The 16,632-nt window shown below is 40.4% G+C and overlaps 1 protein-coding gene across 3 annotated transcripts in view; it reads right to left on the reverse strand.

Annotated features, from left to right (window-relative positions):
• The window catches only part of efr3a (EFR3 homolog A (S. cerevisiae)), a 127,610-nt gene that overhangs the window by 52,644 nt on the left and 58,334 nt on the right, over positions 1 to 16,632 (reverse strand). For all 3 annotated transcript variants that reach the window (XM_074649979.1, XM_074649978.1, XM_074649980.1), the window contains 3 exons: positions 16,185 to 16,312; positions 13,506 to 13,656; positions 1,620 to 1,741 (listed from right to left, as the gene is read on the reverse strand). In XM_074649979.1, coding sequence (XP_074506080.1) covers positions 1,620 to 1,741; positions 13,506 to 13,656; positions 16,185 to 16,312 — 401 coding nt within the window. The remainder of the gene's footprint in view (positions 1 to 1,619; positions 1,742 to 13,505; positions 13,657 to 16,184; positions 16,313 to 16,632) is intronic.

Raw genomic sequence — 16,632 nt, forward strand, 5'->3', positions numbered from 1 at the left:
AGATCCATGAAATATGGCTATCAGGAGGAGATATATTTAATTCTGTATTCATAGGATTCAAGTGGGATGAGACCTGCGCTGGTGGGGGGTGATTGTGTTACAGCCCCTCCCCCCAGCTGGATGAGCGGATGGTACGATCCATCACTGCATTAAAAGAGGGGGGTTGTTTCTGACTCAGACTGTAAAACGTCTTCATAATAATAATCGGTAACGCTTCATTTTACAGGTCCGCCAAATTGCATGCTAATTAGGTGATAATTAGCAATTAACCTATTTGAAAATTCTTTGGAATTACTGCCAGATTACGTTATTATAAACATTATTTAATAATTATATTCCGCTATTTCCCAATAGCTGGTAATGTATTTAATACATTTCCAGGAAAAGAATACATAGTTAATTGCTTTATTTCCATGTCTGCTGATAAATAGATGATATTTAGCAAATAACCAGGTTACATTTGTGTAGACGATAAGCTATTTTAGCATATAACGGTTAAATAATGTTTATAATAAAGTACATTTTGATACATTTTGTAAATTAATTACAAATTACAAGTAAATATTGGGGTAATTTGGCAATAATTCCACAGAAATTTCAAATAGGTTACTTGCTAATTATCACCTAATTACCATAAAATTTGCAAACCTGTAAAAAGGAAGTGTTATGGAAATTTCAAAGAAATGATTTGATAATTATTATCTATTTATCAGCAGACATGGAAATAAAGCATATTAACTTTGTATTCTTTTCCTGGAAATGTATTAAATAAATTACCAGCTATTGGGAAATGGCAGAATATAATAATTAAATCAGGTTTATAATAGCTATAAAATAATAATAATAAAAGTCCAGAGTCAAGTCACAAGTCAAGACAGCCAAACAAAGCATTTTTTAATAAATTTTGATGTAAATATTGGGGTAATTTGGCAGTAATTCCAAAGAAACATCACATAGGTTACTTGCTAATTTTCACCTAATTACCATGAAATTTGCAGACCTGTAAAATGAAGTGTTGACCTGCTATCTCCCCCTAAAGACCCCCTGTACCCGCCTAAAGAAGACTAAAACAGGCCTATTGTGGGTCTCAGAGGGTTAACTGAGGGTTAACTGAAGCAGCTGATTTCTCCGACTCAATTCGACCCCATGAAGAGAACTAATCAGAGAAGCTATTTGCGGTATCAATGATCAATCAGCTGTTTTCTCATGAATGTGAACGGCGCTAACAACTGCTCCAGGGGGGGAGCCCAAAGAGTGAAATTAAACAATCCATCACACTGTCGCGGACCCGCCTCACTTCTGGAACTATATTTAGATTAGTTTTGCTTTTAAAAATGAAGATAATGAAAGAATCTGGGAAACAGTCGACACTCGCCGTTTTCTCTCCGGATGCATTCTGCACCAGTCGGACACAAGAAATACCCGTCTGGGAAGTACGATGACTTTCAGTAGTCAAGTCAGGAGGATATTAGTGCAAGAAACAACTTTCTTTAACTCAAATGACGGCAGTAAATATCTAAATATAAATAGAAGAGGATGTACTTAGTTACTTCTAAGAGTTTAGTCTAAAAAGGCTAAAAAAGACACGTCTCATGTGAGAAGTGTCTCTGTCTTCTTACCTGGTTCTGGTCTCGGTCTCTTCGTGAGTAGAGTGGCACATGGCGCTGAACTGGGACACGAAGAAGTCGTAGCGGCGGTGGTAAGACGGCGTGTCCTCCTCAATGTTGGCAAACTTCACAAACTAGAGAGAGGACAGGGAGATGAGGGAAACGTTCATTAGTGTCACTAGTCGTAGGGCCAGTAGGCGATTTGAGGGGTGGATGAAGGGCAACGCCATCATTAGAATCTATGGCCCTGACCACGGCTCTGAAATATCAGTACGTTAGAATCTACGGCCCCGACCACGGCTCTGAAATATCAGTACGTTAGAATCTATGGCCCCGACCACGGCTCTGAAATATCAGTACGTTAGAATCTATGGCCCCGACCACGGCTCTGAAATATCAGTGAGTTAGAATCTATGGCCCCGACCACGGCTCTGAAATATCAGTACGTTAGAATCTACGGCCCCGACCACGGCTCTGATATATCAGTAAATGTAAACTGCTGTAAATCCCCTCTGACAGCCTGAATTGATAATTAAATATCTAAAATCAGAGGTGCGAGTGGCGGCGTTGTTACTAATCGACCTTTCACCTCTCAACAATGGCGAGACAAAAACTGGAGGTCTGAAATGGCGCGGAGAACACAAAGACACGCAGGACGTTTCCAGTGACTCAGAGTGAAAATAACGCCGAACTGGAAGCGACGGTGAGAACGATAATAAACCATTATAAAGAGACACCCCCCTTTTTGTCCTGCCTATAATTTCCTCCCTCCAAAACAAGCGTCCTCTGGAGAGGTCTCTCCTCGCAGTCAGCTGTGCTCGAGCAGCGCCCTCGCTAACCCCTATCATTGTCCACTGCAACAAATTGCCTCTGTACAGTTCGGCATTGGTGACTGAAAACCCCCCCCGCCGCTCTACCTGGTAATTTCCTCCCATTTTGTACCTAACCTTTTTTTCCAGGGCTAATGGCTCAGATGGAAGGAGGTAACGCCGGCAGCTGGCGAACAGGAGAGTGGCTTCCCAAACGTGTTGCTGTGTTGCTGCAGCAGAGGGATGGAGGGGGGGGAATCCAGGCGCTAGACGCTGTAGAGGGTGGGGACTAATTACTGGCTTTTGTGTTTATGATGTGCCGAGGGGGAAGTCTGGTCACGATTTGAGCGTGGGCGTTGTGTGGGCGTCGTGTGGGGGTCGTGTGGGGGGCCCCTGAACGGATTTAGTTTGGTTTAATTCGGTCAAAAACAAAATATATATAAAATACCCAACACAAAAATACAGATTAAAAAAGACCTTTTCTTTTTGCCATGCTAGCTTCCATGGAAATATTAGCCGATTGGTGGGTCGGTCGGTCGTTTTGGTCCAACAAACACAGGACTTTCAACCAGGAAACCGCTGTTACGTTACGTTTCTGCACTTATGTTACGTTGTTTCCGTACTAGGGCTGTCAATCGATTATAATATTTAATCGCTTTTTTTATCTGTTCTAAATGAACCTTAAAGGGAGATTTGTCTAGTATTTAATACCCTTATCAACATGGGAGTGGACAAATATGCTGCTTTATGCAAATGTATGTATATATTTATTATTGTAAATCAATTAACAACACAAAACAATGACAGATATTGTCCAGAAACCCTCACAGGTACGTATGTATAATGTATATGTAGTATATGTGCTTACTTATATATAACACAATATATGGATAGATAAATAAATAAATAAATATAAAAAATAAATAAATACATACAGAAAATAAAAATTGAAAGGAAAATGAATACATATAAAAAAATGTAAAATCAAAAATACATATAAAATAAGAGTGTAAAATAAAAAATATGTTAAAAAAAAAGTAAAAAAAAAATGAAAATGTAAAAGAAAAAATGGAACAGATAAAAAATAAATAAATATATAGATAAATAAATAAATATAAAAAATGTTTCAGTGTGCTGACTTGACTATGACTTTCCCCCAAACTGCATGTGATTATCATAAAGTGGGCATGTCTGTAAAGGGGAGACTCGTGGGTACCCATAGAACCCATTTACATTCACACATCTGGAGGTCAGAGGTCAAGGGACCCCTTTGTAGACTCCTTCGTGACAAGCTAGTATGATATGGTCGGTACCAATGGATTCAAAAATTCAATGACTGTAGATGAAGCTCTCTGCAGTAAATATACATTAAACGTCTCCTCCCTGTGAGCCTCGAGGCCGTCCAGTCGCAGCTGGAGAGATCTTTGATGATTGTTGAGGGGAAAAAAACTCCCCGTCTAACCGTTAACATGCCGGGAAGGTCTTCGTCATCGTTACCTGAGTCAGGACTCACGAGGCAGCGCTCTGATAAACTGCAGATGCCAGGATTTCTGAGAGTTGTTAACTTCCTGCGTACTTTCTCTTGACAAAACCGTCACCCGCTGACGAGAGGGAGGTGCAGAGATGTCCCTTTTGATGGGGATACAGGAAATGAAGCAATGGCATGTAGAGGTACAGGCAGGGCCTCGGACAACATGCCATGGGTTGTTTGATTGCAGGGAACTTTGTATAAGAAGAAAATGAACGGCGCTATTTAAATTCAAAGAAACAGAAAAGTCAACCTCGCTAGCTGTCAAAATTAAAAGTGTTGCTTTTTCCTGTTAGAAAAACTTGTGGTTTCACGACCTCACAAGTTTTCACCTCCGTGCTCGGTGAAGCTTCAGACATCTCGCAGCCTCCATTCGAACTTTCAGGAAATGAGTGTTTGACACGTTAAAAGAAGAGGAGGATTTGTTTAATTGACTTCAATGTTTCCAAATGCTCCGTGTGCTTCTGCTCTAATATAAAGAGTGGATGGGTAATGATCAACTTAACCAAAGTGGCGATGTCTGTGTAAATGGGTTTTACTCTTTACCACTCGTTGTGTAGTCAGTATGCATGGATGAGTAAAACCAGCTCTTTTCACGGAACGTTTTAATGCCTCTTGTGTTTCTTTTATTGAGCTCTTTAAAATGGCCTCGGGGAGGTAAAACACATTGTGCTGGTGTTTGTATCACTCGCTCTCATTTTCTCATTGTAGAACATCCAAACTGCTTTAACGCGAGGCATCGCTGAGGCATGAAGCTGGTTGCTTTTTGATTAGTCTATATATATATACTGGAAAAACAAAGTTCGGAAACTTGTGTTTGGTGGATTATTTCTCTGTTGTTACAATGCTAATGGTCATTTTATTTTACATCGTTGGAAAGCCTGTTTATTTACCTTCACAATGATGTCCAACTTGTAAGGATCATGTATTTGTGGGATGAGCAGCACAGCTGGTTATGTGGGGAGTGCCCAAGAAAAATTTGCCAAAATGCTCTGCCAATGGTAAACAGTGTATTCTCATAAGGCTACCAGGAAGCCTGCAATGACTGCCCTTCACCGTCAGGCCTGTTGGCGCTGGTGTCTCCAACACAGACAATGGAACCTGAACATGTGGGGGAATGTCATGTTCAGTGATGAGTCCAGGTTCTGTCTGCCAAAGATGGATGGCAGGGTCAAAGTATGGAGACGACGCGGAGAACGCTATGCTGATTGTTGCACCGAAGTTTCCGAAGTTTCTTTTTCCAGTATATATATATATATATATATATATATATATATATATATATATATATATATATATATATATATATATATATATATATATATATATATATATATATATATATGTGATGAAACCTCAGCTCCAGCCGTAATGACCCACGCTTTACTTAAAGCACTCATCCTCTTCACGTGAAAGGCTTCGTCTTCTGTTCAAGTGAAATGCAAATTCAAGAAATATTTTTAAATTTGAAAAATTTAAAATCATTTTTCTTTTTCAAGTTAAAAATGCTGAAAATGATCCAGATTAAAGGTGTCGCTATATACCGGTACTGATGATAACTGTGGTATTTTAGAAATTATACATTGATATCATGTTAATAATACGTATATGATAATATTGTGTAAATAATCCAGCACCTCTTAAATCATTTTATATTAAAGTTAACGCGTTCACGCAAATTTAACGCCACTAATTTCTTTAACGCATTAACCCAACTAGTGATTTTTATGTTGTAGCGGGCTCAGTTTTAAAGTAATCATGTCATACTAGCTTCTTGTGAAGGAGGATAAATAATAAGCTCCAAACTTGCGCTAAATTTTGGCGAATTTTCAAAAGGGGGATCTGAGCATATTGTTTTATGCTAAATGCAGTACCTGTGAGGTTTTCTGGACAATATCTGTCATTGTTTTGTGTTGTTAATTGATTTTCAGTAATAGATATATTCATACATTTGCATAAAGCAGCATATTTGTCCTCTCCAATGTTGATAAGAGTATTAAATACGTGACAAATCTCCCTTCAAAGTACATTTTGAATAGATAAAAAATGTGTGATTAATTTTCGATTAATCGTGATTCACTATTTTAATCGATTGACAGTCCTAAAATATATATATATGTAAAAACCCTCTCTTTTTGTTAAGCTATTGTCGTAGTGTAAATTTTGTATCTTGCTCAGTATTGTATAGTTTTTTGCACTCTATCTTTTTGCTATCATGGTATAATTTCCCACTGGGATTAATAAAGTACTCTATCCATCAACAACGTTACATTAGTGTGGAAAACACTTTACAAACGTCACTAACCTAACTTACAAAACATCGGTCGCCTGGCTGAAACCCTGTGTTTGTTGGACCAAAGTGGTGGAACAACAGACCGTCCCACCAATTGGCTCATATTTCCATGGAAGCCAGCATGGCAAAAAAAAGGTTTATTTAATGATAAGAGTATAAAATATTTGACAACTCTCCCTTTAAGGTACATTTTGAACAAATAAAAAATGTGCAACTAATTTGCGATTAATCCCGATTAAATATTTTAATAAACTGAAAGCGCTAATTTTATAGTAGCATATCTTTGGCAAAAAATTATGTTGTCAAGCTACTACTTCCAATAATAATAATAATAATAATAATAATAATAATATTAATAAATTGGATTCTTGGTAATTTTATGTGTCTTAATGAAAGCGCATCATACTGCTTGTGTTTCACACTTTTTCTTTGAATTCTGATTCCTTTTGGTGATTTAAAGAGCGTCTGATTTTGGGTCCGAGCTTCTCAAACATAGGAAAACAAAGACTTCACTGTGGACTGATGAAGGTCCGTCTGTTAGAAGAGGAGCCGACACGTCATCGGCCATCTGTGAACTAACTGATAATGTGTGAAATCACAAGTGAAGAAGGACAACAAACGCTTCAGGGGGGAATCTAACAGAGGAGATACAGATTACTGGTAGCGTTCACTCAGATAACTTTTAGTTGGTAAAAGCCCATTTCAGAAGTGTTGAGTTGGGCACATGTTACAGGAAATTAAAGGGTAATCTCGTCTCCATTTTGTTCCAAACTCTTTAAAAGGTGCAAGATCTGGCCAGAATGTTAGTTTAAAACATTTAATAAATTAACTAACATTACAGCCCGTTCGCACGAAAAGGGCGTATAAATGCCACGATAATGTGCAAGGCGTTTAGCGTGCAATAAGTACGCCTTTCTTCATTTCCGCGTGTCTTTTGTACGCCGTGTATCCTGTACTGAAAGCAGTGTAAACGCATCAGCGTATGAATGCTACGGTAAGAGTTAGTGACGGAGTTTAAATATGAGAGAAAGACCACATAAACACCGGACTTTTAACCAGGAGACTCGTGTTCGAGGCCGTTGTTGACCGGCGTTTTGTTTTGTAAGTTACATTAGTGACGTGTGTCACGTGTTTTGTTGACGTTTGAGACGTGTTTTCCATAGTTGTTTTGTACATGTTTTACTTTGTTTACTGACTTATTTTAAGCCCAACTATGATGTTTTCCCTTACCCTAACTAAGGAGTTTTGTTGCCTAAACCTAATCAAGCCGATCTTTTCCTAAAGCTAAGTAAGTAGTTTTGTAGCCTAAACCTAACTAAGTAGTTTGGTTGCCTAAACCTAACTAAGTAGTTTTGTAGCCTAGACCTAACCAAGTAGTTTTGTTACCTAATCCTAACCAGGTTGATCTTTTCCTAAACCTAACTAAGTAGTTTTGTTGTCTAAACCTAAATAAGTCGATCTATTCCTAAACCTAATTAAGTGGTTTTATTTTGAAAAGACTGGAGCAGCATCACGTGTTGCTGGACATTCGTAAGAAAAAGCACAAAATATAGGTTGTCGCAAGTCGTGCTGAGCTTCATGAAAACAAAAAGGTAAATTCACGTCCATGTACACGAATCAAATAGATTCAATTTTGTGATTATTTCACGAACTGCCGTGACACTATGTTGTCATTTTATGATTTATTACAGTAAATATATGACTTATTGGTCCTTTAAACTCATTTAAATGTCCCAGAACTTTTTTATTATCCAGAAATTGTATGCAAACCTGATGAGGGAACTAATAAAAAGAAGGAAATGGGGAAGAAGAAGTTTGAGCAGACAAGTAGAAATAGAGATTTTCTTGGCACAGGCTATAAATAAAGTCCCCTGTGAGTGTGACTCAGTGGCTTCATGAGCGTGGACTGATGAGTGTCTCTTCTATTGAGACGGAGTGGAGGGGAGAGACACTTCTAGCCGTCGCACTCTGCCAATTTCCTTGTGATAAAGTTAACTGGCAGATAAATGTGGAAACGGCGAATGGCTGGCAGCACCGACAGGAGAGAAACACTCCGGTGACACGCTGGGCAGGGTAAAAATAGAAACGCTGCTCTGTTGTTAAGAAGGAGAAGTTACATTAAAAGGTGATAAATGGTGCATGTTTTTTAATGAACATGTCAGTCTCAGATTGATTAGTTGTGTAAACTATTTACAGAATGATTCATCCAGTCCACCCACGAGGTTTTCTTTCTTTCCGTCTGTTAGTCAGCGGAATATCTCAAAAAGTTACTGCACAAGATTTGGTGGAAAGTTGGTTTGTTGGAGTTCAAGCTGTGAATCTGGAGCCCAGAGCGCCAACCGTCTGGCAGCTCAAAACACCTTTTACCTAAAGGTCCTAAAGACAGACAGGTAGAGCTCACACTAACACACTAACTCTAGACCATGGGGAAAAGTTGAATCATACTCTTCTAGGGACTTTTACTTTGGAGAATATCTAAATGAATCCAGTAAAAATGTTTAATTTTCAGCATGTATGTAGTCAGAGATGTCCTGAAGTCAAATATATCAGGATCATTGTCAGGAATTATTGATTATCCAGCAACCCAGAAATCAAAGAATAAAGACATTTCCCTCACAGATTAGTGGTATTTTCTTTTTAATTTATAAGGGACATGTAATGTTTTATACTTCTGGTGAATATAATCCAATCAATCTTATTTCCTTAGATGTATTTTGTATATACAGTTCCCTTGGTTAACATCTTATTTTGAAAAGCGGATGTAGTTACTACTTCCTCTAACTTCTCCAAGGTGGTCTCTAGCTCTCCCGTCAGCTCCGTTCTCTTTATCCCTCCATGGTCAGCTCCATCGGGGCCGTTTCAATGCAGAGAACATAAATGTCAGTATCTGGGTGCTCTATAGTCGTAGCGTCGGCCCATTTGACCACGGAGACGAGAGCGACGGCCGGCTCCACCACCAGGTTACCGCCATACGATAACGTTTCCTGTCCGTGACAGAGTTAGCATGCAGCTTTAGCCGTGATGTCTAGCTCTGCTTTTCCTGTCAATGTGTGAAACCCAAAGTGTTTCCATCCTTTACTGGATGTGTAGTGTTTACCACGCTGGATTTAACATGTGAGGGTGCAGGTCGGATCCACGCTGACCCTCCAACGTTTTCTGCTCTCTCGTTTCGGCTCGCTACGGTTTGTTTTGGTTGACGGATACAGAACAGATATGACGTCACGTTACTCAGAAAAAAATCAGGGCTTTGCTGACGATTGTCAATTGGACCCAAAATCAGCTTGATTCTCGGGTAGCGTGTACCCGGCATTAGCGTACGTACTTACTTTAAGCCCAACCATGATGCTTTTCCTAAAACTAAGTGGTTTTGTTGCCTAAATCTAAGTGAGGCCGTTACCGTAGTTTTTCTACGTGGCGTACAAATGACACACAAAAAGCCTAAAATGTGTCCTCATGACACCCAGAATGTCCTCGTAATGTCGTGCTATTTATACGCCTTCTCTTATACCACGGGTCAGCAAGGCAAAAAAACATAAAAAAAAATCAGTCTGGAGCCGCAAAACATTTGATCATTGAGATGAAGGTAACAGTTTATAGTCTAAGTATATAGTATATAAGTCTAATGCAGTGAGGGCCAAAGAGACAATGTACTACGGAGTATTAGGGCCACATTGAGGGAAAAACATCTGAGATTTACAGAATAAAGTCAGAATATTACGAGAAAAAAGTCGTAACATTACGAGAATAAAATAAAATAAAACGTAAAATTACTATTTTATAATATTACGACTTTTTTCTCGTAATATTATGACTTTATTCTCTAAATCTCAGATTTATTTTTTTCCCTCAATGTGGCCCTAATACTCCGTCGTACCGTCGTACCATAGACCTACAACAATGATAAATAAAAATGAAAATGTAAACAAAAAACAGTTATTCATTTCCATTTTTAAAGAATCCACAGGGAGCCACTGGAGAGGAGCTGAAGAGACGCAGGTTGCTGACCCCTGACATATACTATCATCACGTATCGGATCAGTACTCGGTATCGGCTGATACCGTAAGTTCAGGTATCGGAACATGTCAACTAAATCAAGTGGTTTAGATCATCTGGATGAACCGTTGGTTAGTTCCCAACCTGTCCGATGATCTGACTGGACCTCGGCGATAGACTGTGATATACTGTGAGCAGCTCTGCAGAGGAGAATCCACAGAAAAACTGAATGTGTGATGTTTGTAACTAATTAGTCACAGCTGAGGCTCCGCTGGCCGGTTTCGTTGAGCTCTGTGTTGGTGTTGCTCTTCAGACATCTCAAACAAACTCATTAAACTGATAATTACCCGACGGGAACAAACGCAAGCGCTTTGTTTTCCTCCAACTATACAACGTCAAAACCAAACATTAAAACGGAGCGACGCCCCGAACGCTTAATTAACACGGCTCTCACCTAAAGACGCTCTATACCCTCCACCCCTCCACCCTCCACCCTCCACCCCTCCACCTACCTGTCCCTGCATCCACTCTCCTCCGTCAGACTCTAAATACCACACATAAATAATGCAAAAGGCTTTCACATCTAAAACCTTCGGCTCCGTTTCCTGCTCAGACGAACCGCCGACAATGGCGAGGACGACAGGCTCAGAATAGGAGGCGTGAAAAAGGAAGAAAAAAAAAAACTTTGGGTTCACCTTCAGAGGACTTGGCAGGAGAAACGGGGCTGACATTTGCTGGCGGCTTATAGAGGCTAATAATAATTAGTCTACGGTAAAGGGGCCGCTGCCAGAGTAAAAAGTTAAATTAGGTATTTAACCACCAACATCAACCTCTGGGCTGCAGCTGAGCGATGAGTCTCATGTTCATGTGTGTGTGTGTGTGTGTGTGTGTGTGTGTGTGTGAGTTGTGGCTTTAATGTTAATTTTGTTTTGGCTTCACAGCTAATGGAGTTCTCTCGTTTCAAGGCAACATTTTTAAATTAACAACCGGCACGAACACAGAATCTTAACTAAAACTGCTTAGTGAAAAAATAATAAGCAAATAAATTCAAGTGTGAAACGCTAATATGTAGATTAACCCTTTGAACTCTGCAACAGAACGTTGGTATTTGTGCTTATTGTGATGTAAATTCTTCAAATAGAGCGCTGCAGGGATGACATAGGCTGTATTTGAAACCTAATACTATACTAGTAGTCGAACTTATTTGGCCAAAATGTAGTATGAAGTATTGCCTACTGTATCCCACAATGCAAAGCGCTGGAACGCTACAGGCTACGGTTACAACAACAACAACAGAAGCCAAAAACGGCTTGTTTTTATACATTTTTCGTAGCTAATTTAATCACTGAAATTCACTTCTGAAAGGTTTTGAGGCGAGAAATCAACTGTGTAGATTTAGAATATTAACAGTTTTATGATATTAGACGGCGAATCGAACATTTGCTCCGATGTTTTCAGAGTAGATTTGGAGGAAACCATAAAAGAGTTTGTGATAAACAGTAGAAAATACACTCACCGGCCACTTTATTAGGCACACCTGTTCAATTGCCTGTTAACACAAATAGCTAATCAGCCAATCACATGGCAGCAACTCAATGCATTACGTCATCTAGACGTGGTGAAGACGACTTGCTGAAGTTCAAACCGAGCATCAGAATGGGGAAGAAAGGGGATTTAAGTGACTTTGAACGTGGCATGGTTGTTGGTGCCAGACGGGCTGGTCTGAGTATTAAACTGCTGATCTACTGGGATTTTCACGCACAACCATCTCTAGGGTTTACAGAGAATGGTCCCAACAAGAGAACAGATCCAGTGAGCGGGGGTTGTGTGGATGGAAATGCCTTGTTGATGTCAGAGGTCAGAGGAGAATGGGCAGAGTGGTTGGAGATGATAGAAATCAAATCAAATCAAATCAAATCAATTTATTTTTGTATAGCGTCAAATCACAACAGAAGTTTTCTCAAGACGCTTTATATGTAGAGCAGGTCTATGACCGTACACCATAGTTTTGAGACCCAACAGGATCCACCAAGCGCACTGTGGCCAGGAAAAACTCCCCGATTACTGGGAAGAAACCTGGAGCAGAACCGGGCGCAGGGCAGGCAACAGTAACTCAAATAACCACTCGTTACAACCAAGGTATGCAGAATACCATCTCTGAACGCACAACACGTCCAACCTTGAAGCAGATGAAGACCACCCGGTACTAGCAAGGTGTACCTAATAAAGTGGCCGGTGAGTGAATGTATATTACCGATGGCCGTGTTCGTGCATGTGTCGAGAAGTGATTAAAACAAATGAGGTTTTAATTCATCTTACCACCAACTGATTGGAGGCTCAATGAAAAGCAATTTTAAATTCATAGCTCAATAAAATAACAACAAACTAACATATTAGTATGTCTTTATTTTTACTTTACTTTGGCAGTTCTTTCTTTCTTAAGTTTAGAACTGTTTGTAAAGCTGTTGCAGATGTGCTCTGCAATTAATCAAATTTCAGTTTCAATTAGGATTATGGCTTCAAACGATTATGAAAACAAGATAATGGACATAAAACAATGATTGTGTGTTATGGTGTGTTCTGTTTCGTAATGACGCTCTCGTTTTGTCTTGTGTTATAAATCCAGTGCTCCTCTTTCCCTTAAGGTATGTGTCCACAGCCTCCGTCCTTTTCCACGCTTCCCATTCATGGTCTATGTAAGCAGCCGTGCAGAGCATTCTGGTAGCGTGGGCGGTGCAATTTGTGAAACGGACCGTCACGTCTCCCGTTCCTCATTTGCATAAAGTTGAGGTCTAATCTACTTTATGCAAATCTGGGGCGTCCGACGGCGACCCGCCGCCTCTGGAAACTCCCGAAAAACTTTTAATCTAATCGTTGTCAATCCGAGATGAAGACAGATTCAGAAACCGCATGGCTCATTTCTCACATAAAATGGTTTCAGAAACACATTTCGGTGAACTATTAACTATTTAAGAGAAGAAAGTTTCCAAACGAGCCTCCATGTTGTTTCCGGTTTGAAAGCTGGGAGCAGCGGTCCATGAGAGAAAGCGTTCGTCCAAACAGGAGCCTCGTGTCTAGTGGATCAGGGACGGCCGCTGGGCGGAATTTCCTCCGTGGTGGTGCGCCGCGTTTTAAACTCTCAGTTCGGTCTGTAAACGCCCGGGGTGAAGGTTGCGCTTTACGTCACCGCTGTGCCTCCTCTCCCTGCAGGGAGGGACGGAGCTCCGCAGATGAAACAGTGTGCCTTTGTAGTGTTTGAGGGTTTTTGTCTTACCGAGTTGGTCCCCAGGACCTGCAGGTCTGGTTCTCTGGACTCCAGCAGCTTGGCCACCATGTGCAGGAAACTCTCCACGAAGGGCTTGATGCTCTGAGAGTGGCATGCCATCAGCAGCTGGTCCAGAGCCTCCATGGCGATCACCACGTTCCTGCACAGGGAAGGGGCCGAGGTAGGGAGGGGGGGGGGTTCAGCATCAGGATGGTTTACGCTTCATCACACAAAGTCTTCTGCTACTTAGATTTATAAAAACACGTCAACAGGCAAATTTAACATGATGATAAAGCAGATTTGTTTTCCTCGCTAAAATGTATCATAAGTTTGGAACGTTAGTTATCCTAACCTTAATAGATACCAATGGATTCATCAGGTTTACTAGTTTCATATGATACCAGTATCTTCACTCTAGCTCTAAGACTGAGCCCGCTACAACCTCCGAAAGATCGATTGTGTTAATGCGTTAAATAATAAATAAATAAATAAATGAATAAATAAATTAAATAAATTAAATAAATTAAATAAATTAAATAAATTAAATAAATTAAATTAATTAAATTAATTAAATAATGTAGTTACAATGGATTTGCGTTAATGCATTATTATTGCGTCAACTTTGACAGTCCTAATTTAATTTAATTGTGATTTTTCTGTCTGATATTAAATTATGATTTTCTATAAATTTAAATAAATATTTCTCTATCCGTCAGGTTTGAGTCATTTACACTCAGCTGGTAATGAGCTAGCTATGACTGCTCATCTACAGAGAGGCTCAGCGCTGTGTTGGTCTTTTTGAGAAGAATGTAATGTAATAACTGGGGATGTCATTCGATTAAAATATTGAATTGCAATTAATCGGATGATTGTCCACAGTTAATCTCAATTAATCACACATTTTTTTATCTGTTCAAAATGTACCTTAAAGGGAGATTTAAATTAACAAACTAACCAATTGAGGCAGCGATAATAGACCAGCCACCCGTAAAATTACGGGTTTTGTCAATGTTGCCTGTTTGCCTTTGGCGAGAGTATAGATAGTTCAGTTCCCCGTCGAGAAAGGGCCGTCTGACGTCGAGGTAAAGTGATGAAAATATTCTAAACATACACTTAAACTAACTATTATTATTACGTTTACTGTAGTATTTAGTGTAGATGTTGAAATATGTGTTAAAAAAGAGTCCCAGCAGTGTTATTGACTCATTCCATGATATGAATTCATAACAGTAGAAACTGACTGAAATCCACCAGACTTATCAGTCCGCTCCATCTGGGGAGAAACAGCTTTGCCAAATCCAACGACAGCTTTGAGGTTTGAGTGACATGAAGCCGAGCATACGGACATACGTCACTTGGTTGGACGGACGGAGTGTTTTGAGACGTGCCAAATGGCTTTGTAACGACGCATGGGCCGATTACAGACGGAGAAGAGAGAGATGTGTTTGTTCTCTCCGACCGTCGGCTTCTGGGAATAAAAAAATAAATCACGGCCAATTAAACCCCATTCCTGATGTTCTAATCACCGTGGTGATCTGGTGCTGCCTGTCTTCTTTTAGAAATACAGGAGGGAGGCAGTTTTTTGGTCTCTCAAGTCATTTTAATTTCTTTCCAGGAGCAGGAAGCGCTGAGAGGTTCACGGAAATGTAAAAAAAAAGACTTTTAATATCACAGAACTTATTGTGATGAGTTTAACGGGGCTTCCTTTGAGGAGCGTTGTGTTGTTAAATGGCTCTTAACTCTTCTTGTGCTTGGTTTTCATTCTCTTTGTTTACAGGCGATACGCTCACATATTGTCATATCTTTGTGTCGACGTCATGATGAGGTCACGATGAGGTCATGATGAGGTCATGATGAGATCATGATGACGTCATGATGAGGTCACAGTGTTAGCTGGAGGCTAAACAAAGGAAAGACTGGAGGCTAACTAACGCTAGCAGTGGGCTAAAGTTACACATCTAAAATGTCCTCTTGCTGTGTTGTTGGCTGCCAGAATCCAGATATCACAACATTAGAGATGACTAACTGTGATTGGAGGCTCTAGAGCTACAATATCAGAGAGAGAGTAAATCTTGCTGATATCGGTCACGATTGTGGTTAACAGAAGGCTAAACTATTAGCAACCCTTTCTCTCCGTCTCTGAAACGCTTCTCTGATATTGTCCGACTCTCTTTCTGACTGACTTTACTGAAGGATAGTTAACTAGAGACATCCAGAGATTTATACGCCCTCAATTTATGTTTACAGCGCTGCTGTTGGCCTCCAGCCCGCTGGTCAGACGGCTCCATGCTACAGGAAATGAGTCCAACAGAGGACAGCGCCGGGTCACGGTCCCTCTGCCTCACTCCTCGCCGCCAGGAGACGACTTCACCGGGAGGAGAGCAGGCGTCAGCTAGCTAGCGTTATCCAGCCGTCTCCTCCTCCTGCAGTAGTCTCCAGCGGCGTAGGGGTCGGCTAATCTGGTCCCGTTGGTTCATGTGAACCTTCTCAACTACCACCGATGATCCTGGAGAGTGAGTGACGGCACATGTTGAGAGGAACTAGGATCTTCTTCAGCCATTGTTAAAAAAAAACAAGCCAACAATCCTCGCTAGCCGGCGTTAACTAACGTGTTCAGAGAGTTATGCTGCCTCAACGTAACGCTCCGCCTCCAAAATATATCATCTCAAGGTGAAATGAGCGACTCACCCGTAGCGGTGTCGCACCACATCTCTGCTCAGCCTCTCGGCCAGGTACGCTCCGATCCGGTCCAGTTTCTCTGGAGCCGACACGGCGTAGAAGGTCAGCTTCTCCATGTCAGATTTACTGAGGCCATCCTGGAGAAAAAACACAAGGCAGTCCACATTCACGTGATTTATTTAATATGCTGCCACTAATGCTCACTAGAGCACCAAATGTGGATTCAAATTTTATTTTTGGCCGTTGTCATCTTGGTTTTTGGCTGTCGGCATTTTGGAATTTGGCCATCACCATCTTGATTTTTTGGTTGTAACCATCTTGTTTTATTTGCCATCGCAGTCTTGGTTTTTTGCAAGTGACACGAGAGGGTGGAGCCGAGTACCACCAAACGCTGAACATGACATTTTTAGGGCGACCAAAATGTTATAATTAACTTTCATGAAGTGAAAACACACGG

Source organism: Sebastes fasciatus, chromosome 11 (genome assembly GCF_043250625.1).
Source record: "Sebastes fasciatus isolate fSebFas1 chromosome 11, fSebFas1.pri, whole genome shotgun sequence".
Lineage (NCBI taxonomy): Eukaryota > Metazoa > Chordata > Actinopteri > Perciformes > Sebastidae > Sebastes > Sebastes fasciatus.